Source organism: Oryx dammah, unplaced genomic scaffold, assembly GCF_014754425.2.
Source record: "Oryx dammah isolate SB20612 unplaced genomic scaffold, SCBI_Odam_1.1 HiC_scaffold_25, whole genome shotgun sequence".
Classification (NCBI taxonomy): domain Eukaryota; kingdom Metazoa; phylum Chordata; class Mammalia; order Artiodactyla; family Bovidae; genus Oryx; species Oryx dammah.
Genome location: NW_024070209.1, coordinates 101,456,605 through 101,481,750, shown reverse-complemented (window position 1 = coordinate 101,481,750; position 25,146 = coordinate 101,456,605). Strand labels below are relative to the sequence as shown.

At 48.5% G+C, this 25,146-nt stretch overlaps 1 protein-coding gene across 2 annotated transcripts in view; it reads left to right on the top strand.

The window, feature by feature from the left end:
* The window catches only part of DDX31 (DEAD-box helicase 31), a 72,988-nt gene that overhangs the window by 21,835 nt on the left and 26,007 nt on the right, over positions 1 to 25,146 (top strand). For both annotated transcript variants that reach the window (XM_040225455.1, XM_040225456.1), the window contains exons 14-17: positions 2,378 to 2,437; positions 13,719 to 13,769; positions 15,280 to 15,419; positions 19,367 to 19,448. In XM_040225455.1, coding sequence (XP_040081389.1) covers positions 2,378 to 2,437; positions 13,719 to 13,769; positions 15,280 to 15,419; positions 19,367 to 19,448 — 333 coding nt within the window. The remainder of the gene's footprint in view (positions 1 to 2,377; positions 2,438 to 13,718; positions 13,770 to 15,279; positions 15,420 to 19,366; positions 19,449 to 25,146) is intronic.

The window sequence follows — 25,146 nt, the reverse complement described above, 5'->3', positions numbered from 1 at the left end:
AGCACCACTAAGTAGCTGGCACCAGGGAAGGCTTTTGCCTTTTTAGTACCCAGTGTGTAATTAGGGCTTGATGTCTTCAAATTAAGAGCATTAATGGAGCTAAATTGTGGCTCCCATATGGTACTGCTGAGCGTGACTGCTGTCCCTGTCAACAAGATGCAGAGCTTTCCCTCAGAGCACTCGGGCCAGGAGAGAGCGCGGGCGCCAGGGGTGGCGGGGGCTTCGCGTGGCGAGCGGTTCTGAGCAGGAAGGAGAGTGAAACAGTCTCTTCATCTTGGGTACTTAGGTAATGAGCTGCGTTCACTCTCATTCCGCGGCTGGTCACCAAGCCAGCCATTCAGGGAGTTGAGCAGGATGTAGGACGAGGTGAGCTCGCCGGAACTGTGGCAGGAGGGACAGGCAGGGCTTGAAGAGGGAGCCAGCTTGTCCTAGAGGAGAGGTTACCAGGCAGCTAAGGAAACGGAGAGCCCGAAAGCAGAGGATGGTTTGACGAGAACCGCCTTAGAAAAGTCAGAGCGTTTTTAGAGCCAGAGAAGGCCGTCAAGTCTAGCCCCTCTTTTTGTTATTGCTTTTTTGTTTTAATGATTAAGGAAATGGAGGCTCAGAAAAATGAAGTTACTCAAGGTCACTCAAGGACACAGGTTCTTAACACAAGACTGTGCCAAATGTCCTGGATATTCCAGCCTTAATGAGTTTTGTAAACTCTTGAGTTTTACGTCTAGGTTCCCCATTTCAGTTGAGTTTGTTGATTGCATAATGTAATGCCATTTATGGTTTGTTTTTTAACTCAGTTTACTAGTCCTCTAGGTTTTCTCCAGAGTCATCCCTCAGAGGAGGTGTGAGGGTAAAGAAGAAGCTGAATGTGGGCTCAGGAGCATCTAGGGACTTGCACTTAGGGTGTTTCAGACAGTGCATCTCATAGGGTAGCAGGGCGTTTACAGCTGTGTGTGCTGGGGTAGGCTGCCATTCACTGGCTGTGTGACCTCAGGGAAGCATCTGGACTCTCTGCTTGGTGTCCAGGCCTCTAAAGTGGAGAGAACAGTTGTACAGACTTCCGGAGTTGTGGCAGTTCACTGAGTTAGCGCAGACCGAGTGCTCAGTACATGTCAGGGGCCATCCTTGTTGTTATTTCTCTTTCAGAAAAAGTAATTTCTTCGTCGTTTAATAATTTCTAGTGTTTCATTCGTGGTGTCCTGTTTGTTAGGTGTTTAGCCGTCACACCCTCCCTGTGAGACGGGCAGGAGGTTGAAGGGAGGGTCTCTGTATTTCGTTTTTTAAACACAAGTGAAGTGTCTTGTCCCGAGGACTAAGCTAAAACCAGGCCCATCACATCTTCCTGGCCAGTTGCCCTGCCCACTGTTCCACGTGATCTCAGTGTGGTCTCCCTGAGTGGCCAACTCAATGCTTTACGAGCATCACAGAGGGGCTGCTGTTGAAGGAGTTGTCTCCTGATGGCCATGCTGAATCCTCAGGGGTCTGTCGTTGTATTCCTTACTCCGTGTCTGCATACAGCATGTCCTGCCTTTAAGGTATTTCATGGGTTCTTAGGAACTTTTTTGGTTTTGACTCCATGGAGAAGCCATGAACTCCCAGGGTTCAGAAACCAGTTCAGCCCTTTACTAACAGTGGTTGCACATTAAGAGGCAAGTTCCTTTACTAACAGTGGTTGCACATTAAGAGGCAAGTTCCTTAACCTCTTAGGCCTCAGTTTCTCCCCCTGGCCCCGGGGGCTGGTGACAGTACCTGTGCAGATTGGGTACGTTCAGACACGTAGAGTGCAGGCCAGCTCTGGTACCTGGGAACCCTCAGTAGGAGCCCTCAGAGGGAGCCTCATGATGTTGCCAGCTGTGTGGTTTGTTTTGAGAGGTGGAATGATTTCATTTCCTTCCTTTGACTTGAAATATTTTTCTCCAGTTAAGACATATGGTTCTTAACAATTTTACAATCATTTTAAAAATAAATTAAGAAAAAATTGCTCTATAGGAAAGGTTGGTTGCTCTTCATCCTCCAGACCACCTGTAGAAAAGGTGTTAGAATAAATTCTGAGTTGGGACCCCCAAGGGCAGGAACTTGCCTTTGGCACCCCTATTCTTGGTGTTGGCTGTCTCTGGAGGGGGTGCCCCTCTCCCTGCATTATCTTAATGAAACATGCTGCTCTCCATTATTTGCCTCTGTCTGGAAGAAGCCTAGTGCTGTAGGAACAGGGTCTTGTTGGATGATACGAAGAATCCACTTCTTCCTCTTCCTTGGCAAAACCTTTCTGTGCCTAGAAGTGGTTACAGTAGTAGGAAGTCGGGAGACTTGTGAGAATCTAAGCCCACCACCTAGCTGGCATTGAGCTGAGTTATAAAGACCCTATTTTTTCTTGTTTTTGTAGGAAAGAACAGCAGTGTTTCAAGATTTCACGCATTCCAAAACAGGCATTCTTTTTTGCACGGTATGTATCGCTCTGTGCTCCGTGGGAAGGTTGGAAATTGATGGTGGTGGTGGTGGTTGCAGTCTTTTGTCTCTGGATGGTTTGCCTTGCAGTCAGCGGCCCTACAGGGAGCAGGGTTTCCGGGGGCCGCTGGCCTTGCTGGTCTCCTTGCCCTCCTGGTTTGTCACCCCGCTGCCACGGGTGGCGGGCTGCCACTGCCCAGAAGACTTGGCAATTTGCTCACTAATGGTGGCAGCTGTTGGTCTGAAAATGTGTGAATCTTGGTGATTTCTATCCACCAAGAACTTGTAAATTACAGCTATCGGGAGTAATTAGAGCTGAGAAAGCCTTTTCACAACAAAATCACTCTGCTTGCCTCTGCTCACCTTTTCTTAAAGGAAACTAGACGTGCTTGGACAGATTCTGTGTGCTCTTGTTTAAACCTACCATTTGCCCTACAGTTTTCAGAGCCATTTCACTCAGCCTCAGTCTTGACGATTGTGGTTAGCCAGCCTCTCCAGCACTGCTCAGACCTTTTTCCTGCACATCTCTTGTGCTCTTTCAAGCTTGGAAACACACTTTCAATGTCCCCGCTTCTCCAGGGACTCACTTCACCAAAGGTGCTGCTCGCTCCCAAGATTAAAATACCTTCCCCATGTGTGCCATCTCAGAAGATGTAACTTAATCCCCAGCGGTTGTTTAAGAAATCCGTATCTATACAGTAGTGAAATCTCACTGTGGATTTAGTAACCCCGTGAACAAGTGTGAGGTAGAAAGAAAGACAGTTGGCTGTTTGAAGGCCTCTTTAGGGCTCACTTAATACAATTACTTTTGAAGGAACCCTTGTTTTCTATTTAGTTTGGAAGGTAATAGAGATGGTTCTCTTTCTAAATTGAGAGTTTATGAGTGAGTACAACTTTGTTACTTGTGTGTATGTACATATGATCACCTACAGGACAGGCCTGCCTGGTCACCTGCTGATGATTCTCAAGTGCACACGCTTGTGTGTGTGTGTGTGTGTGTGCATGCATGTGTGTGCCCAGCAGTGGTTCCGCTGGCCCTGGTGGTTCAGATCTTAGAGCAGCGACTGCTGGAACACTTGCCTCCAAAGGAGGTCTGAGTCTGGCCAAGTAGCCCTTGTCTTTATGACCCCCATCAAGTCAGATGCTTGTGTTTATCCTAAACCATCTTTACATGTCCAGTGTAAAGAGAAGATAGGTCCAGACAGTCTACTTGACACAGACATCTGTTAAGAATCCTCCGTCCGTTGACACTTCTGGGGCCTGACCCCTTCCTGTCCCCTCTGTCCCCACTTTCCCCTTACTCCGCATCCTTCCGCCAAACAGGCCCCTCTCTCGGCTCCTTCTGGCCTCAGGGCTCTAGTACATGAATTCCCTCCTCCTGGGACACCCCACCCTGACTTAGACTCACCCGTTCTTAGGTCTCAGCTTCATTGTCATTTTTTTCTGGAAACAGAAGCCCCCGTGCTTCCCCATGAGACACTGCCAGGGCAGCCTGCGTTTCTCAGTGATGCTCCTCCCAGCTGGGCTCGGTGTCTTCCCACCGAACTCCAAGCTTGTGAAGACGGGGGCTGTGTGCTGTTTGCAGTCCTGTCCCAGCGCCTGGCACAGAGCAGTGTGCAGTAGGCACCGGTATTTGTGGTTAAATGGGTGGATACTTGGGGATCAGTGTTGAGAACCACTGATATATATCTTTGTCTAAAGACTGAGGCTGACATTAATATACTTGTTCACTAGGGAGTACTACGCCGCCGTAACAGAATGGAATCATGCATTTGCAGCAACACGGGTGGGCCTAGAGATGACCATTCTAAGTGAAATAGGCAGACTGAGAAGACAGGTATCAAATGGTATCACTTATATGTGGGATCTAAAATGCTGTACAAATGAACTCATTTATAAAACAGAGATGGACTCACAGAAATAGAAAACAAACCTACGGTTATCAAAAGGGAATGAGGGAGGGATAAAGTAGGAGTTTGGGATTAGCAGATACAAACTGTATATGTAAAATAGATGAACAACAGGTTCTTACTATATAGCATAGGGAACTATATTCAGTTTCCTGTAATAAACCACAATGGAAAATAATATGAAAAAGAATATGTGTGTGTATATACAGACACACACACACACACACATAAACTGAATTACTTTGCTCTACACCAGAAACTAACACAACATTGTAAGTCAACTGTACCTCAATAAAAAAATAATAAAATAAAAATTCAGTTTTACCCATGGGATTCTGGTAAACATTCCTATAAAGGATTGTTTGTGACATTTTTTTTTTAAGTGCTCATTGGGAATAAGTTTACTTTTTCATATCCATGGTGTTATCTGAAGAGTGAACATGGGAGATCACCTATGTTAAAACAGAAGGCAGTAAGAACCCATGTGTTGGAGTTTGGGTTAGGACCGGAACAAAGTGCTTTCTTTGACCCTTACGATGCTGGAAATGTCCCTGGTGGGAAATTGTCAAGTTTCCCAAGGTAAGCAAATGCGACCGTGTATTTCACAGATGTGGGTGAGCTCCAAGTCTGAAAGAAAACTCCAGGTATTTGAAGTTCAGTTTTTGGTTTTTGTCTTTTTCCAGTAGCTCTATGGAAGCAAAGATCATTTTCTGAAATGCAGCTCTTGGTGGGGTCAAAAGCACTTGATGGCTTTCCTGGTTCAGCCTGGCTGCTGCCTGCAAGCAGGTGATGTCAGCTAGATGATGAGCACTCTTGACTTGGCAACATGCGGCACCCCCCACCTCTGCCCCCTACCAGGCCCCGGTGCCATGTGAAAAGCACCCTCTTGCCATCATCTGATTTCTCTAAGCCCCTGAGTGTTCATTTGCTGGTCTAGGTCGCAGCCAGTATGCTGAGCCTCTGCCAGTCTCTTCTTTATTCTGCTTGAAGAAATGACTGGAAGAGAGCCGGGTGGGGGCTCGTTTGCCTCCATTTCTAAGCCAGGATGCCAGCCCAGGTCCCTGATGATACGAAGTTCTTCATTTCTGCTCGATCTTCCTCCTCCTTCTGCCGCGTGTGGCCGCTGTGGCCCAAAACTTGGGGCGTCTGAGACTCATGGGCTGTGATCGGTGGTGCCTGGGTTGGGGAGGCATTGTCACTGCATCTCTGGCAGCAGTCTGTTGCTCACCAGGCTCTGACTGCTCCCCGGGAGCCTCCTGGGTGCTAATGAGCAGTGGGGCCATAGGACGAGGCAGATGGAGACTCACGTCTTCGCATAAAGGGGACCCATGTTGTTAACTGTTGCGTGGAGACTTTCTGCCTTTGTACCATCTCTTTTGCCATTTTGATTTTTCCCAAGATTCTTTTAACAAGGCCAGAAGGCTGAATGTCTTGTGTGGGAAGTTGGGAATTGTGGTGTAAGCACACAAAAGTTCACAATTTTGCTATTTCCTTTTCTTCTAGAAAGTACCTTCCTGCTCCCCATTCCCCTCCATTGTATTTTTTCTGTGGTGAAGGAAGTTAAGGGTGTATGTGTCTGTGTGTTTAATTATAAACATGTTAAAAGCAAGGACTATCTTAATTTCATGAAGTCTTTGGGGACCTGATATTTGACTATATAACATGAGTTCTCGGTACACGTGTGACCGCAGTGGCGTGGAGTCTGGGTAGAGGTGAAAGGATACTTGGGCAGGAGAGACCAATCTGGGAAAGAAGAGTTCTTACATACTTGGAATGTAATTCTGTGTAATTTTTAGCTTTTTCTAGAAAACTGGATCTAAAGGGGAGCAAAGTACTAGCAGGAAGGAGTCATTTGAAAGTTCAGAGCCCACTTTCCTCAATGAAATTAAGAAATCAGAAGAACCAGACAGAGGAGATGGGCTTATCTTCATGCTAATTCCTTTGGCTCACAGTGAAGCACTCACACAAAGCCAGAGGTTTTGAACATCACTGTTAAATCGAGCGGTTGGGAAAGAGAAACCCCAGTAAGTGGCTTCAGTGTGGTGTCTCCAGCTCCTTCTGGCCTTAGGGCTGGCAGGCGGCCCTCCCTGGTTGTCCCTGGTGGTGCCCAGTGCTGTGGCCCCCGGGCAAGGATGGGCCCTTCCGGCTCCGCCCGCGTCTGCTGGCTGAGCCTCTTGGAATGTGTTTGGTTGCCCGCACAGGCCTTATGTTTCAGAAGAGACCTAAAGCGCCCGTGCTGCTCTCCTTCACCTGCTCGCGCTTTCTTTTTATGCTTGAATCACACCATCAAGTCTCTGCACTTCTTAATTTCCTTTCCTCCTGGGGAATTGCCGCAGTGCCAGGTGGCCAGGAGACAAAGGATGCTTCTACACATCCCCAGAATGTCCCTTCGCTGCCCCCAAGAAATGGAGACTTTCTGGGTTTTCTCTGGCCTATGCCTTTTAGGTGAAGTTTATCTTTTCCGCTCGTATTTCATCCCTGTTCATGGCGAGATCATTTGGAGACGGTCGGCTGTTGACTCAGTTACGCTAACTCATGTTGCCAGATTTCTGGCGGCTCCAGCCAAGCTCTCGCGCCTCTGACAGCTTCTGCGCGCTCTCCTTCCCCCTCTGATTACGCAGCCCAATCTGTCACCCGGACGACGGGGGCCCGGACCCCGCTGATGGCTTTCCACACACGGCAGTAATGACTTCTGGCAGGCTGGGAGGGCGGCAGAGGCGAATTTGCTGCGTCCCTTGCTCCGAGAGCCACAGGCCCCCTCTCCCTGTTAGTAAAAGCACTTTGTGAGGTTCTTGGGTAAATAAATGAGTCATTTTAATCCAACTGACAGGCTGGCACCTGAGCAAGCTGCCTTCCATCTGTACCCCTCGGTCTCGTGGAGGCAGCCAATTGTCAGCCCACGGCCTTCAAGGCCTCGCCCGCGAGTGTCTTTCAGAACTGACTTTAGTGAATTCTTTCATCTGAATTAGGTTAAAGGAATACAGGCGGGTTGGATCTTAAGTCCTGAGGGCGGGCACAGAACTGAGTCTCGGCCGCGTCTTGTGAAGGTCAGAGTCCTCTGGTCTGGTCCTGCTACAGCGTCCAGGAGGATGGAGCCGTCTCCCCCTCTGCAGTCCTCTGCCCGCGTCGGGTGACGGGCTGTGAGCAGGGAAGAGAACCCAGAAGCTTTGACAGCCCCACCTCATTGCCTGCATGCCCGTTTCTACTTCATCACCAGCCAGAACACTCAGATCAGTGATTCTCAAGACACTTTTCACGTCCACTGTCTCATTGGATCGTCACAGCAACCTGGGGAGATAAATCAATTGCAGCCATTTTATAGGTGGGTAAACTGAGGCTCGGAGAGCAGAGTTGACTTGCCCAGATTGGATGGCTGCCTCAGTGGTCCTGGAGTCCAGTTCTCCCTGTTCCTCCCTCCCACCCTCAGTGTAGCCCCGGCCGAGACTGCCAAGAATTGCTGAAGGCAACAGCAGGGTTGAGTCCAAGCAGTGGCTGGCTGTGAGGTGACCCCTCCCCAACACCAGGAGTGATGGGAAGCGGGAGACTCTCAGCCTGGTGTCCTGGGCTGGCTCGCCCAGCCTGAGTAGGAAAACCATGAATGATCTGATGGCGGTGGCTGCCGAGCCCCCCGACTCACTGATTCAGTGTGTTTGTGCTTGGAGTGATTTTCCTGAACATCCCATGCTGTGTGAGAGTTCCATCTGTGTTTCTTAGTTGGATTTACTAAACCGATGAGTACTAAATTTTTTACAAAGCCTGTCTTTAAATCTCAGACAGCCGTTGTCGCCATGCCTCTCCCACTGCAGAGCGCCTAAATGAAATAAATCATTTCTTCACTAGAGCTTTGCAGATTTAAGATCCTGACAATTTCTCTAAAGACAGTGACTGGTTTGTGTCGAGAACACTCTGAGTTGTGTTCTCAGAGGCATCGGCCCTGGAACATCCGCCTTCAGCTTTCAGGGCACCTGGGAGCTGTCAGGAAACACTTCCTAGGTGGATGACACACTTCTACTACATAAAACCGTCTACGTAACACCCACAAATGCAGCCTCTTGCCACCGTTCAGAGGGGACCTGCAATCCAGGTGGGATTTAATCAGCGAGAAGGCAGCCCACCCTGACCTGCCCACTAGTAGTTGTTCTGGCTTGCTCAGCTGACAGGGGGAGTGTCTTCCTTGGGTCCTGCTCTGACCCTGGAAGATCAGGGAGTGGTGTTTTAATGTGGTTCTTGCAGAACTTTGCATTGAGGTTTTTTTTTTTTTTTAAGAAACTTTATAGGGATGTCCTTGGTGATCCAGTGGTTAAGACTGCCCATCCAGTGCAGGAGGTGCAGGTTCAGTCCCTGTTGGGGAACTACAATCCCACATGCCATATGGTGTGGCCAAAAAACAGTAAAAGCTGCTTTATATGCAAACAAATCCTTAGCGATACTGAAAAGTGAGGGGAGAGGCAGAAAAGCTGTCCTTTACAGAAGGGTGCCAGTTATGAAATGGAAGCCGTCATAGGCTTAAAAAGCCCTCGTCTGGTAGCCATCAGGGTATCAACTGATAGAGGCAAGCAGCCTCGACAGATGCGAATCCCACTGGGCAGAAGATTCTGGGAATCAGTCTCAGAGTTTCCCTCACTCATCACAAGGAGAAAGGGCCCGCCTTGAGGGAGGGTGAGGGTGGCCGCCACCTGCTCCGGCGACTGAGCCCAGCTTCCCCACACAGGGCAGACTGTCTCCTGAGGTCACGTGCTGGGCAGCACACCCCACCCTGGTGGTGTCCTTCTGCCAGAACGCTCTACCTGAATCATGCCACAAGGAGTCAGAAAAAACTCCAGATTCTGGGATGTGCCCCCAGACAGCTGGACTCCTCAAAAACTGTTATATAAAAAAAAGTACATGTTAAGGGCAGGGATACACCATTCTAGGTTAAGGAAGGCTGTTGTTTAGTCGCTAAGTCGTGCACAACTCTTTGTGACCCCATGGACTGCAGCACGCCAGGCTTCTCTGTCCTCCACTATCTCCTGGAATTTGCTCACGTTCATGTCCATTGAGCTGGTGATGCTGTCTGACTGTCTCATCCTCTGCTCCCCTCCTCGCATGGATCAGCCTTGTCGTGGCGAAGGGGCTTACATAACTCAGTGAAGCTATGAACCATGCCATGCAGGGTGCCCCAAGACGGACAGGTTGTAGTGGAGAGTTCTTGCACAGTGCGGTCCACCGGAGGAGGGAATGGGCAACCAGCCCGGTATTCTGGCTGTGAGAACCTCATGAACAGTACAGTTAGGAAGGCTAGATGGCTGTAATAAAAACAGAACAGTGATCTAAGCTTTAGTCCAGGGTTAGGCAAGGAAAGCTATTAAGGTTGGTGCAAAAGTAATTGCGGTTTTGCATTGCTGAACTTCGCTGTTTGATATTGGGATGCATTCTTAAGTAAATGTGGTAATGTTATACATCATTTTAATGTGCATTTCTCACTTTATGTTTTTTTTGCTAATGACACTACTTGCTGTGTATTTTATATTTATTTTAGACTAGGGCGATGTTGTTAGACAAAAAGCAAATTCAAGCAGTTTTCTTAATTCAAGTTCAAAATGGGTCGTAAAGCAGCAGAGACAAGTTGCAGCGTCAATAATGCATTTGGCCGAGGAACTGCTAACTAATGTACGGTGTGGTGGTGGTGGTGGTTCAGGATTCCGCAAAGGAAACGAGAGCCTTGAAGATGAGGAGCACAGTGGCTGGCCATCAGAAGTTGAAAATGCCCAATTGAGAGGATCGTCGAAGCTGATCCTCTTACGACTACACAAGAAATCGTGGGACAACTCACTGTCACCCATGCTACGGTCATTAGGCATTGGAAGCAAATTAAAAGGGTGAAAATGCTTGATAAGTGGGTCTGTCATGAGCTAACCCCAAATCAAAAAAAAATTAGTCATTCCACAGTGTCATCTTCTCTTACTGTATGCAGCAGCGGTGAATCAGCTCTCAATTGGATTCTGACATATGACGAAAAGTGGGTTTTACATGACAACCAGCTCAGTGGTTGGACAGAGAGAAAGCTCCAAAGCACTTCCCAGAGCCAAACTTGCACCGAAAAAAGGTCCTGGTCACTGTTACTGGTCTGATCGACAACTTTCTGAATCCCAGTGAAACCATTCCATCTGAGAAGTATGCTCAGTGAATCGATAAGATGTCCAGAAAACTGCCATACCTGCAGTCAGCATGGATCAACAAGAAGGGGCCAGTTCTCGGCAATAATGTCCGCCTACACGCCGCACAACCAACACTGCAAAAGTTGAACAGATGGGGCTACGAAGTTTTGCCTCATCCGCCATGTTCACCTGACCTCTTGGCAACCGACTACCACTTCTTCAAGCATTTCCAAAACTTTTGGCAGAGAAAATACTTCCACAACCAACAGAAGGCAGAAAATGCTTTCCAAGAGTTTGTTGAATCCCGAAGCACGAATTTTTACACTACAGGAATAAACAAACTTATTTCTCATTGGCACAAATGTGTTGATTGCAGTGGTTCCTATTTTGATTAAAAAAGATATCTTTGAGCCTAGTTACAATGACTTAAAATCACAATTACTTTTTCACTGACCTATTATAAAAGTCATCTTAGGTACAGTTGGTGAAACTTGAAATGGACTGATTATTAGAAAATAGTTATTTTAAGTTTCGTAGGTGTGCCCAGAGTGTTGTGACTGGTAGGAGAATGTCCTTTTACTGAGGCAATCTGTGCTGAAGTTTGAGGGGCGAGATGTCGTCATATTTGCAACTTCCTTTCTGGAGGTTCTGAAAAATGTGACTGTACAGAGAGGAAAGAAACAGATGTGACAGTTCAGCAGTTGGAGAATCGGGAGGAAGGGTTGACGAGCGTTCATGGTACTGTTCTTTATTCTTTCGGTTTTTTGTAGGTTTAAATCTTTCTATAATAAAAATGGGGGGGTTAATATACATTCATTGTCAAAAGGAAAATGAAGCAAACAACACAGGAAACTGCAGAAAGTGCACGTGAAAGTCGCTCAGTCATGTCCAGCTCTTTGCAACCTGTGCTCTATATAGTCCATGGAATTCTCCAGGCCAAAATACGGGAGTGGGTAACTGTTCCCTTCTCCAGGGGATCTTCTCAACTCAGGGATCAAACCCAGGTCTCCCGCATTGCAGGTGGATTCTTTACCAGCTGAGCCACCGGGGAAGCCCAGGTATACTGGAGTGGGCAGCCTATAATGCCCCCAAGCCTCTGGACCTGGGGATAACCACAGCTGACAGTTTGGTGAACCTCCTTCCAGGTGTTGGTTCTTGGAATGTCAGTCCGTCTATCCATTTATCCATCTGCCTAATGTCTTCTATGTATTTCTTTGGGTGCGTCAGCCCCGTCTTAGTTGCAGCGCATAGAATGTTTGCAGGACAGACTCTCTAGTTGTGGCCTGCAGGCTAGTTGCCCCATGGGATGTGGGATCTTAGTTCCTGGACTAGGGATTGAACCTGCGTCCCCTGCATTGTAAGGCAGATTCTTAACCACTGGACCACCAGGGAAGTCTTCCCCCTAAAGTTTTCTATTTTTATTACCCTCCTTTTTTTCCCCTGGACTTTTTAGCTGAAGAAAGACTGTTGTTCTTTAGAATAAATACCCTGCATCCCGGATTTGGCTAGTTGTGTCCTTAAGGTGCTGTTTACCTTGTTCTTCCCTCCCTGCAGTAGGTGTGGACATTCGTTTAGACTCCAGTCTTAGGGTTTTGTTGTGTTTTGGCAAGAATATGTCATGGGTGACACTCTGTCCTTCCTGTTGCGTGACAGCAGGTTGTCTTCCTTTTTAATTGCTTTGAAACATGGTCTCAGGGTTAGAATTATAAGGGCCTTAAAGGCGTACAGGACCCATTCCGGTCCCCTCCCCCCTGTTCTCTTCTTTTCCCTTTAGCTCACTATTTTTATAAGCTTTGGGGTTTTTCCCTCCAGTATTTCCTTTTGAAATATGAGCCCAGTATATTTGTATTTTCTCCATGTCTTATGCAAAAGCATACTATTTGCACTCAAAATATGGCCTCAATGATCTCCATGTCGGTGCAGAGGCGCCTCCCTCTTTTTGAAGCTGTGTTCTGTAGCTCTGTTCTGTGTGGTGGTTATTGCCATGTTTTATTCAGCCTGTCTCCTGCTGGACACTGGGGTGTTCACCAGACCTACAGTCATAAGCAGTGTGAAATGAAGAGCCTTGTGCATTAGTCATTTACATTTTCACCAGTGTACCTTTGGGATGGATTTCTAGAGGGGAGATCGCTTTGGGTCAGAGAGCAACTGCATGTGTAATTTTTCTGGCTATCCCCAGATTCCTTGCCATAGTATTTTGCATTCCCACCGCGTATGAGGGACACAGCGTCTTCTTTGATGGCAGAACCGTGCGGTGTAATTTGGTCTTAGAAAAGAGCAGACCTGGGTGGGCGGGCTACCCTCTGCTTGTTAGCTGTGTGTCCCTGGACAAGTTCCTTAACCTCTCTGAATCTTGGTTCCCCTCTGTTTTGAGGCGTTATTTTGACGATGAGTCAAGATAACGTAGGTACAGTGTTCTCATGTACCGCGAGTGCTCAGAGCCTGCTGCCTGGGGCTGCTCTTGATATGGCTTGCCCTTGGAGGTGGATGCTGGCTGTGTGTTTACTGCCAAAGACGGAAAGATTCCCATTTTCCAGTCTCCCTGCCAGAGTGGCCATACATACCAGCGAGCAGAGTCTTTGCTCTTGAGACGGTGGCCAGCGCAAAGGAAAAAAGCAGTCTCCATTGCTTTTGTACTTTGTGTCCGTCTGGTTAAATCTCTGGCCGGTGTTCTGATTGTAACCACCTATCAGAAAAGGGAACGTCATTTGGTCCTTCTTGCTCTCCAAGGCCCATGAGCAGCGTCCTTGGTCAGTGACTCTGGGGCTCACCCCCATGAGGACATATCTCGGGGTGACCTTCCAGAATTATGCCTCAAGCACATTATCGTTCAGCATTGCTGATAAGACCGGGCATGGGCAATACCCATGACAGTGTTCACCATAAAGGGATGTTTCAGATAAAATGTAAAGCATGCCAGCAGTTCTCTGAATTCTTAACACGACACAACAGCCCATGACTCATGCCAGTTCTCCAGTCTGCGTGCAGGTGGTGTTTTGCAGTGAAGTGGGTTGTGGCTGCCTCACCGCAGGTTCAGTAGAACTCATCCCTAAATCAGAATTTTACCCACAGGTGGACAACAGTGCGTTCCTGAAGTTGTATGCACGCCTGTGCACATTCCCAGGGATGAGCCCTCAGTGTTTGAACTAGATCATCAAATGGGCCCAGGACCCCAAAAAGGTTGAGAAACTCCATCCTAAGCCATGTTCTTTTGTTCTTTTCTGTTTTGAAGGATATTGCGGCTCGGGGCTTGGATCTCCCTCAAGTCACATGGATTGTCCAGGTAACATCTCTCGTTGTTATGGTGCAGGCTTGAGGCCGGAAGGTACGCTCATGAGCAGACGCATTGGCTCGAAGTAGAGTAATTATTAAGATCCTCTTGGGTGTTGCCCTGGTCCCTAGGCAGCCACCAGCCTGATCCGCACCATTCTCCTGCCATCTCTCCTTACCCCAGCCCCCCTGACCACCACAGCTCAGCCTCCAGGCTGCACAGCTGCGGGAAGGAGGGGCGGGCTCCCCAGCCCCCAGACAAACGCGTGTCACACCCTGAGTTTCAGCACTCTGAAAATAATGGGAACCACTGGGCCCCTGGGAGGCCTCATTGTGTTGGGAAGACAGTGGCTCAGCTGTCCTGAGAGCTGCCGATGCACACTGACCTGCGGGGGCAGTTAAGGCCCTGACAGCGCCTTAACGCGCCTCCGGCCTCTTCGCCGCCCTGCCAGAGGGTACGGGTGTTAGCCCTAGAGCCTGGTGGTTTCAGTTTCGTTTTTTCTTTTCGTTAGTCTGCAGAGTGGTATTTTTAAGCCCTTCTGTGAGAGGGCTAGGGGACACATGCCCTGTTTACATGAGTCATAGTTTATTCACATTTTAGTGGAATTGCAGGATTGGCACCGGCTAGAGATCTGCTCTGCTCACCGCACATGATGATTTTGCTACCAGAGGCATTGTGTCTTCTCTCCTGCCGGCCACAGGGCAGATGTGAAATAGGAAGGATGATTTTAATGTGTGGGAAACGAGCCATGTAGAATTGATCATTGAGGGCCTCCTTGTAATTGTGGGTGTTGATTAGTTTAATATCCCTGGCCTGCCACCGTGGTCATCTTGGCCCGCGGTCTTTGAGTCAGGTAGCAGCAAAGGACAAAAGGGCAGAATGAGTGCAGGGTCAGTTAGCGTTAGTGATGACCAGTTACTGCCAGGGAGCACGCCTGTTCTGCTGAGTTCGAGCATTTGCCTGTCTCCCGGGCCAGGAACGCTGTCTGCAGGAGCAGCGTGTGTCCCTTAGGAAGGGAACCTGCCTCTGAATCCACCTGCAGTCCCGCTTCACAGGAACTGGGGCCCTGCAGCGAGGCGCTGGGACCTGATCCCTCCCTACCCTGTGCGCCATCTTCCATGCCCGCAGCCCTACTGCTCTGTCTCTCGAGGAAGTAGGCCAAGGTCGTGCGGCCATCCTGCCTGCATTCTCACCTTGCCCAGTCACCTCAGTGAAAAGATGCAAATAGGAAAGCGAGGAGACCTGTGGAGAAGTGAAATTAAAAAGGAGATATTGGGACGGGAGGATGTCTCGTTTATCTGAAGCTTGGCCACTGTTCCCGTTGGCATGTCAGAGCCTTGCTATTTCCAGTGAAGCCGGGAGTTTCAAGGTTGAGTGACTTCTCCTTGTGATGCTGGTGGGGTAACCATAGCACCAGGATTTAATTCTTGGGATACCTGGAGGCAGGTGAGGGGTATTGCACTTCCAATTAATGGCAATCCCTTGATCTGTGAATGCCTTCATTTTCGTGCCCCTCTTTTAGTACAATGCTCCGTCTTCACCTGCCGAGTACATCCACCGGATCGGGAGAACGGCCCGGATTGGCTGCCATGGGAGCAGCCTGCTCGTCTTGGCTCCTTCGGAGGCAGAATATGTCAACTCGTTGGCTTCTCACAAAATCAAGTGAGTCAGAAACCTGAACGGGGTTTCCGCTGATCTCTCCTAATTAACTTTCTGTCACTTCTTACAGTGGCTGGGCCTTGTAAGCCGACGAAGAGCCATTAACCCTTGTGATCCCTCAATGAGTCCCAGAATAGCCAGTGGCAAAGACTAAAACCCTTCACGCCGTCAGCACATGACAGCTGCGAGTCAGGGAGTGAGCGGCTGCACTCTGTTTCTCTTTCGGGGAGAGGTCTGCACCCCCTCGCTCTTGCCATGGAGTGAGTGTGCACCACCCTCCCAGCCAGTTCCACTGTGGTCTCTTACAGTCATCGAGTTTTGTCTCTTGCAGTTCATTAACGTTTTGGATCTTTAGAGGTGATTTATCTGTGAGAAAAATGATGCTTTGGATACAGCACTTTCCCTCCTCCTGGAAAGTACGCCGAGGGAGGAAACTGTTCCGAGCGGGTGAATTATTGTGCACCCCACGTTTGTGGGCAAGGGCGCCCAGTCAGATGGCAGTGTCTCACAGCCCCCAGCGTGAAGCCCCAGTCCCTGCTCCCTCCACCTGGGCTGGGGGCCCCACAGGGCTCCGCAGCTTGGAACCTGGGCCGGGGGCTTCCATCCAACCCCGATCTCCCCGAGCAAGGACAAAGATGGAGGGCAGCAGCTCAAGCTGGCCAGGCAATTCTGATGAAAGCAGGAAGTGTTGACCTGGGCCCCAGAGATGAGGTGGTTTTGTCACGTTTTCTGTAAAATCTCCAGCAACTGGAGTAATAGGCCCTCAAAATGGGCTTCAAAAGGCATATGTGAAAAACTTATACTCATCTACATAGGTTCACACATTTCCTCTGCTCAAAGCACAGTGATGCCAAGAGCACGTTCGGAACACAGGCTGGCAGGCCAGTGCACGCTGGGCATGAGAGTGGCCGGCTGCCATGACATCACATGGTGACGTGGTGCACAGCGTAGCTAACCAGAGGGTCGCGTTTCTGGGTGGCTTCCTCGCCAGCCTGTGTTTTACGTAACAAGGCTTTTCCCCTTGAAATGCAGACCTGGGAACGCCATCGCCTTGCTGTTTGCACTGACATGCCCTGGCCTCCCGCTACGGGGAGCACCCCACTCCCCGCCCTGCGCCTCAGCCAACTGCAGCACTCTCAGCACTGTTGTGGTTGCTAATGTGATGGTTCATGGGCGCAGCTTCCTCAGAAAACACGCTCCCCACCCTTCAGGGTTGGGGAGGGCGGGGCCTGCTCCAATGCGTCCGGGGGGGGGGGGGGGGGGGTCATGTCAGGAGGGTCCGAGTGAAAGTTTGAGCTTTCCTCTCGGTTCTCTCATCTCATCTCTTACTCTGTCAGGTCAGAGTGTTTTTTTTGTTTGTTTCAGTAAGGCGTGCGTCTTTTCTCTTTGGCTACCCCTGGCTACTTTGTGGGTGAGCTCCAGTCACCCTGAGTGTGCCCAGGTCTGCTGCTGCGGTACTGCCGAGCGCTGTTACACATGCCGGTTTCCGTTCAAGGCAGGGCCGTCTGCGGGGGAAGTGTATGCAGACTGTTTCTTTGATTTCATACAATAAAATTAAATCTAATAAGTCATTCCAAAGTGTGCTATGGGAAAAGGCAAACTTGAAGATTTTTGAAATCCAAAAGGTACACATCTAAACATCCAAAAAAAAAGGAAGAAGAAGGAGTGTGTGCCTGTCTGGTGCGTGAGGACCTGAGAGCCAGGCAGTGGGATGCTGGGGTGGCTGATGAATTACAGGGAAGATTCAGGAAGGCAGGCGGCAGCAAGGGCCATCACAGCGAACTGCCACCCACCTCCATGCGCCCAGCGCCACGGAACCGGCCCGGACAGTGTACTTCAGCAGAGGGAGCCAGAGACCCGGGCCACGCTGCCTCTGAGTGCATACTCAGAACTTCGTCTCTGCATCCTTGTGACTTCTTGGTTTTTGCCAATTTCTTCACTTTTCCCCACTTTTCCTTAAAATGTTTTTCTAATGAAAGTCACCGTAGGTTTATTAAAATGGGAAAGCTTCCTCAAAATGCGTGTCTCTTAGATCAGGCTTAAGAAAGACAGTTCCTTGAATCTGTTCCCGCTCTCTCTCCATAGCCAGGTGGGGGGGACTCAGGTCTGTTGATAGAACCATACATAGGCAAAATCGATTTGCTTTGTTCCTCAGAAGTAGTGGCATCTTAGACAAGGAGGAGGCCCTTTTAAACTGTAAATCTCTGCGGGCCAGCCCCGGCTCCTGTTCACCTTGGGGAAACAGTGCCCCACCGCAGCCCACGTGCGGCGCTGGCTGCACGACAGCACTCCCACGCACCTGAGGAAACTGCGCCTTCCTCTGGCATTATCATTCTCTGTATCCCTGGCGGTGAACGACACTGTACCTGCCTTCTTTCTCCTCATTTCAGGATCTGACCCCAAGTTTTTACATTGCTTTCCCTTTTGTTTTCTTCCTCTTCTTTTTTTTTTTAATAGAGGCAAGGCAGCTGGACAAAGGGAAAGACAGGACTGGGCTCTGGTTTTTACTTTGCTCCAGCTTTCCAGGCATAAATAAGAGGCAAATTCAGTAGCCATAACATTTTTCTCCCACATGAAAAAATAGATTTTCCAGGAAACTATGAACAGTTTCCCCCGCTCCTACCCTCTCCGCATGTACCTTGCCTTCTCGGGTTGAGTCTTAACTGCCGTGAAAAGATGTCCCGAATCTGGCAGCCAAGAAGGAGCGATGCGGGCTGGGGACTGAGGGTGTTTCGGGGAAGTGGTGACACAGCGCAGGTACGTCGCTGTCAGAGACGTGACGTGTTCATTCACAGCTTTGTCAGAGTCACCTTTGGGGGAGGGAGTGGGGGTTGTCTTCTCCCTCAGAAGAGGTTGCCATTCACATTCTAATTTGCTGTTACATTTTGAAAAAAACACATACAAGAAAAGCATTTTTCCTTTTTTTTTTTTTTGGCTGTGCTGAGTCATTGTGGCACACAGGCTTTCCTCTGCGCCTCACAGGCGCTTCTTTAGTTGTGGCCCCAGGGCTGAATTGCCCTGTGGCATGTGGGATCTTCATTCCTTGACCAGGGATCGAACCCACGCCCCCTGCATCGGAGGGAGGCAGATTCTTAACCACTGGACCACCAGGGAAGTCCCGAAAGTCACTGACCTTTTTAGAATCTGTTTTCCTGCCCTAGAACTCCTCTTTCCCTCTCCCTTCCTCCCTGGGAAGTCTGTTCTCCTTGTCTCTGCCTCAGGAGTCTGCTGTGTGCCCTTCCCCAGGGCAAAGGTTGGGGCCTTCCAGAGCCAAGGGGGACAGTGTGCTCTCCAGACTCCCCCAAGAGGCTGCTTGGAGATCTCATCCTGGCTCCTCGTGGCTCCCATTCACAGGGGAAGCCTGAGTTCTGGTTTCAGCTGTTAGCTCGTGACTCTACATTTGCCAGAGGTTGTTTGGTCCTCACCCTTGAGTAGTTCAGAGATGACGGTCAGGAAGGTCCCCCGGGGTAGATTAGGACGGAGTTCTGCTGCTGTCAGCGGGAGACATTGGTCAGCTGTTTACTTTCACTCAGGTGTTTGTTTACCCCACTGTTAAGGGTCTTCAGCCACCTTAATGTTTTTTTGGCTTGTTGCCTTCTGCTCAAGTCCAGGTAATAATATGTCAATAAGCAGGCCTATGTAGTTTTCCAGATCTATTAAGAAATAATGATGTGATCCCCATAAAGGAGATTGTAAACGTAGCCTCTATACATGTATCCGGGAGGATGAGAATTGGTGGCGATGTCACCCCTTCTGTCCCTCTAATACCATACAGTCCTCTTCCTTCCGAATTCCTGAAAGGTCAGGAAAACATTCCCTTTCCCATGACCAAGTATCACTTCTTTATTTCTGATTAGCCGGAAGAGAGGCCAGTGTTATGCATCACAGTTGATAGAATAATGTTTTTGGAAGAATAGAAAGCTTACCTCTATATGTCCTTCTTTTTACAGCGTTTCTGAGATGAAGATGGAAGACATTTTGTCTGTTCTGACAAAGGATGATTGTTTTAAAGGGAGACGAGGGGGAGGCCAGGTGAGTTTCATTGTTGACTGTGCTTGCTGCTCACAGATACGACTCATCTCCTGGTGTGGGGAGGCAGCGACTCTGAGAACTGGGCAGTTCCCACCACTGGTGAGTAAAGTGTGTATTGTCGGGACCATGAACATTAGACGAGGCCACATCTTGCTGGCGTTTCTCTCTCTTTGCTTCTGGGTGCATTTGCTGGCCCGTCCAATTAATGGGCCCCCGTCCGTCCTGGGTGTCTGCCAGGCGGCAGCAGGCTCCCCAGAAGGAGGGCTCGTCCCTGGCCAGAAAGAGTCTGGAGGCAGCAGCGCTCCATACTCAGCCCTGATGGTCCCCCTCCAGCTTACCCACACGGACACCTGGCCTGACCCGTCCACCCAGGGCCGCGTGGAAAAAATAAATGTCTCAGAACCTCCTTTCAGACATACTTCATTCATCCATTTTTTAACGTGTGCTATACACAGAGGAAGAGTAAAGTTGAGGTCGTTAGGAAGAAGAATTTTTATCATCTGAGCACTTCCATATAGAGATCCTGAGCAGCGCAGGCATCCCCGGACAGCCTTTCCTGCTTCTTTCCAAGGCCTCCCCCTGCTCAGAAGCACTTCCACCCCCACTCTACTGCGTTCCAGGTGTACCACGTAGACTTGTTTGTGTGTATCTGTGTGTGTGTAGTGTTGCTCTGTATAATTTTGTCCATGAAATTTTAATATTTGGATATTTTTGCATCTCTATTCTGATGCCTGTGGATAGACTGGAAAATCGGAGCCAAATAGGTGAAGTTTAAGAGTCTCTTTTGTGCATCAGTACATGTCTTTGTTTGGATCAGTATTCTCCCTGAGGCAAGGAATCCATTTGCCTGACCTCGATTTAAGTTCTCCTGTTTGAGAGAACCTGCAGAAATGCACTAAATAAAGGAGAGGAGCAGATGCCTGTTGCCCACGATGTGTTCTGGGCCTGGCTCTGTGCTGATGAGCTCTTCCCATGCTTGGTCCCGTCTTAGCCTCTCAGCAGCCCACAAGGCGGGTGTTACTCTCCCACTTCATAGATGAGAAAACTGAGGCTTAGAGAGCTGAAGGAACATCCGTGAGGGTGCGCTGATAATCGTGGGTCCTTTTGGTGTGAAAGCATGCCACTTGTCCTTCACAGTATACCAGCAAGCCTCCATTAGTACTAATTAGACCAAGTAAATTAAAATGCTTTCTAAGTTGGGTAACGTTAGCCGTTTTCATGGCTTCCCTGGTGGTTCAGTGGGTAAAGAACCCACCTGTGACTGCAGGAGATGCAGATTCAATCCCTGGGTTGGGAAGATCCCCTGAGAAGGCAGTGGCAACCCATTCCAGTATTCTTGCCTGGAGAATTCCATAGACAGAGGAGCCTGGTGGGCTACTGTCCATGGGGTCCCAAAGAGTTGGACATGACTAAGCAACTAAGCAGCTGTGTTCATAGAGGTAAAATTTGGCCAGTAAATGGTACCACAGCAACAATCCCCATGAACAAGAAAAGCTATTAAGGACTTGGTTGATCAACCTGTTATATTAAGTGATATTTCACTACAGAGGGTCCTGGCTCCACAGGCCTTCAGGCCATCCCATAATAATAGACTGTTGTCATGGGAACTGGCTGGAAACTATAGAGAATCATGGGTCTTGGCACACTTCTCTGTTCTTCTGAAACTACTGCAAATTCTAGTTAGGGGGCAGGGTTTGTTCTCTGTTTTTCCAGATGTTCCCACAGCTATGTAATTACAGCCCCAGGGCAGCTCTGTGGGCTGAGCAGGGGCACCCGGGGAGCTGTGTGAGGATGGGATAGCCCGGTGGTCAGGAGCACAGCCTTAGGGCCTGAGTCCCATCTCACCAGCTGTGTGGCTTTGGGCCAGGACTAGACCTTAGGGTCAATTTCTTCCTGTGTACAATTGAGATAATTTTAGTTTTCTTCTCAGAAGGAGATTGAAGAATTGAGCGAAAAATAACCCAAGAGTTCCAACACAGGAACTGAGTGTATTTATTATTATTATTATATCACATCAGTTAATAGTACAAGCATATATGGAATTGAAGCTCAGACTCATTGACACGAAGCCCAGTGCCTTTTCTTTGCAGTTTCACACTAAGTGGAAAATCGGCACTGGCTTCCCTGGTGGCTCGGACAGTCGAGAACCTGCCTGCAGTGTGGGAGACCTGGGCTCCATCCCTGTTTGGGGAAGACCCCCTAGAGAAGGGAATGGCTACCCATTCCAGTATTCTTACCTAGAGAATTCCATGAACGGAGAAACCTGGCAGGCTACAGTCCATGGGGTCACAAAGAGTCAGACACGACTGAGCAACTTTCACTTTGACCGTTCTCCAGAATTAAGAGCAAGCAGCAAAATTACACAAGGAGATGATGAAGGTTTCCAATAACCTTGTCTTCACTTACACTGTTGCCAGGACCAGTTTTGGTGTCAGTATGTATCCCCGAGCACAGCCCAGTTCTGTCCCGGGTGGTCCTGTGTCTCTGAGTATCTCTGGGGAGGCTGTGGATGGGCACAGGGCGCCTCCTGCAGGACGCTTCCCCAGAGCAAGAGAGCCTTCCTCTGCTCTCTCCAAAACGAGCCACAGCCATTCTATAAACATCTGCCTTGTGGCTGGTGGCCCTAGTTCCTCTCCCTAAGCCTTTTCTGTGGCTCGAGATCAGCCTGGAAGGCTGGCTGGATTTGAGGAGTCCTCCTGAGATGGTGGGTGAGAGGCGGGGCCCAGAGTCCGACAGGCTCGGATCCGAGTCCTGGCTTCACAGTCAGTCATTCTGCAACCTGGGGCAGATTTTCCCCAGCCTGGGTTTTCCCCGCTGGAGAAGGAAGACGTCTCAAGTACCTGTCCTGCCAGGCCACTGTGAGGTTTAAATAAAACAAGACATGGAGCACTGTGCACACTCTGGTTCATGTGAGTTCACCTCCGCCCTGAGCTGCTGCCTTGATGGACATGATGTTTCGATCTTTTTACTGTCTGGTGATCTTTGAAAGAGAAAAAGTGCTAAGTAAGGCCGGGCTTTCACCACACGAAAATAACTAACTGGTTAACTTAGAAAACTCAACTAGTCACACCAGGTTCTAGATGTCACATCCATCAGCACCACCTGTTTGACCACATTTCCCTTTCATTCACAGGACAAAGCAAAGCAAAAACTAAGTTGGCTGCATTACTGATTATCATGTAGATTACTGCCTTCAAGTGTGCGTGAATCCTATGAATGGTAAAGAGAATAAAGTGAATGGTGGACACAACTTTTGATTCTCTTTCGCCTGAAAGATGCAGTGCCCTAATTGGCATCTTTGATGTGGGCAGTTCTTGCTGGTGTACCAGCCAGTGCCTGGCACACAAAGGTGGGCGCGGTAGCTGGGCCTTCATGCCGAGCCAGATGCCTCATCATGAAGCCCATCCTCACCCAGCTTCGTTGAAGGCCATTGTAAATGTCCCTCTGGCACATACATTTTAGGGCTTCCGTGAACAGAAAGCAAGTGAGTGAAGCATCTGTAAAATGTATATTTCATATTTAGGTATATAAAATATATATAGCTGCGTCTGGGCGTGCGAATGTTCACCCACCTACAAAGAGAATAAATTTGATCTTTCAACTTGACTGGGAAGTGCTCAGAAGGTTCTAGGGACTGTGGAGGTAAAACTCAGCTTGGCAGTAAAGTGATTAAAACAAAATCCTTCCATTTAGTTTAAAAATACCTTAGAAGTTGTCAATGTCAAGACACATGCTTCAGATAAAGAAAACTCTCCCACCCCAACTGCTCCCACCTGAAACTTTTTACAACAAAAATACCCCGTCCAGCTGTCTTGGACTCATCTGTTGACTCTTGATAGGCATGAATTTCCATCTCCACAGTATAAACATACACCCAAACATATTCTTCTAAAAGTTTTTTTTGTCCAATGAGATACACCTATAAGCTCATCCTAACAGAAAGCTCCCTGGCATCATGAGAGATTAAAATAAGATCACTAGCCGTTGCCTGGTTTTTGTGGACTGTTTCTTCTTGCCAAGACCAGCAGAGTCTCTACAGACACAGAGTGTCGAGTGTGTCTAGACCTTTGGAAATGTTTTTTTTCTAAACCACCCACCGTCTGCTAGTTGCAAGCTGCTTCATTAAGCAGGACTAAGTCTGCGTCTTTGAGGGTTAGGGGGGCCGGTCCTCGGAGATGTGCCCTCTGGGGTCTCACCCCCCCTCATTATGGGAGCTTCCTCCCTGTCTGGGGCTGAGCCAGGGCTTCCTGACTCTGCCCCCTCTGCCTTCAGTTTAAATTTAGACTGTCCTCCCCAGAAGACAACGGAAAAATACCTCGTTCATTCTCAAGAGGGGCAATTTTAAAATAAAGTATTTCTGGAAGTGGCAAGGGGCAGGGGGGCTAAGACCTGCTTTCTCTTCAGTGTTTGATGTTTCCTGCCATTAACTTTTTCTTATATTCTACTAAAACTGACCTCATCATTTCAAATGTGCGAACCTAGTTTTATCGCCTTTTTTCTACATATTTTACTGGTATAAACACATATATATGTGTATATGTAATTTTTTTTTTTTTTTTTTGGTTGGGAAGAAAAGATGCCTCATTTTGAAACCTAAAGGGGAGAATAAGAAAAGCCCTTTGTAATATATTGCCATATTATCACTAAATCCCCTGACAGTTGTGACACAGAAGCAAGTCACCTGTCACTTAAGCTTGAGGTCTCTTTAATTTTCTCCTGGAATTCGCACCAGGCTGTCTTTAATTTGAGGCCTTTATTGGAATTCTGAAACCTCTCTGCCTTCCTGGCTCTCAGATCTATTCTGAGAGCTGTTACAGAATGTATACAATAACCAACAGAGGGATTGGAGAGGGCTGGAGCTCTGTTTATTTAACACTCTGGAGGGATTTTTGTGCTTATTCGGTCCTGGCTGCCCGGCTTTCAATATCGCTTTGACAACCATTCTGCCCTTCTCATTAATTTTAAACAGTTAAAACACAGGAAAAAGAGGAAAAAGTTTTCATTATTAAAGTGCTTTACTTTTTAATAACAGAGGATTCTGTCCGCCAGGGGAAAGGGCATCCTTGCTAATTTCACATTCATATTAAAAAAAAAAGTGCGAGGAAGGTGACAGTTTCATTGCTGAGGTGGCTTAACGAAAGGAGGACAGCAAAAAAAAGAAAAGTTTGCATTTCACATCAGTTAAGAGGGTAAAAAAAAAAAATCCTTGTTAATGACAACAGCAAATGTCCACTTTCGTAACACAGCTCCTGAGCGACTTTCCTCTTGACATTTGAGTGGATGAAACCCTTAGGGGGACCATGTACCGTGAAATCAGCTAGACTGTCATTAGCCAAACAGGTAGCAGGAATGATTTGACTAAACTAAAACCATTTTCAGGTTGTTAAGTCTCTATTAATACAGAGACTGCTCCCAAGAAGGAGGCTTCTTCTCCTCCTGCCCCGCCCTTTATTCTTCCTCCAGCAGCTTTCACCATGAAAGATGCCAGGGTGCCTGTGAGAGGCGCGGCCAGCAGACCCTGGAGCACGCCCCCTGTCCTCTACAGGAGTTAAAAAGGAACATGAACTGGGTCTCACGCTGGTTTTCTCCTGGTGACCCACGTGGGGCGTGGCGGGTGAGGAGGGCTGGAGCTTCATTAGCACCATCCAAAGGATCAGCACCTCTGGGAAGGTGGATTAGCCAAGTTTGGGGTCACATT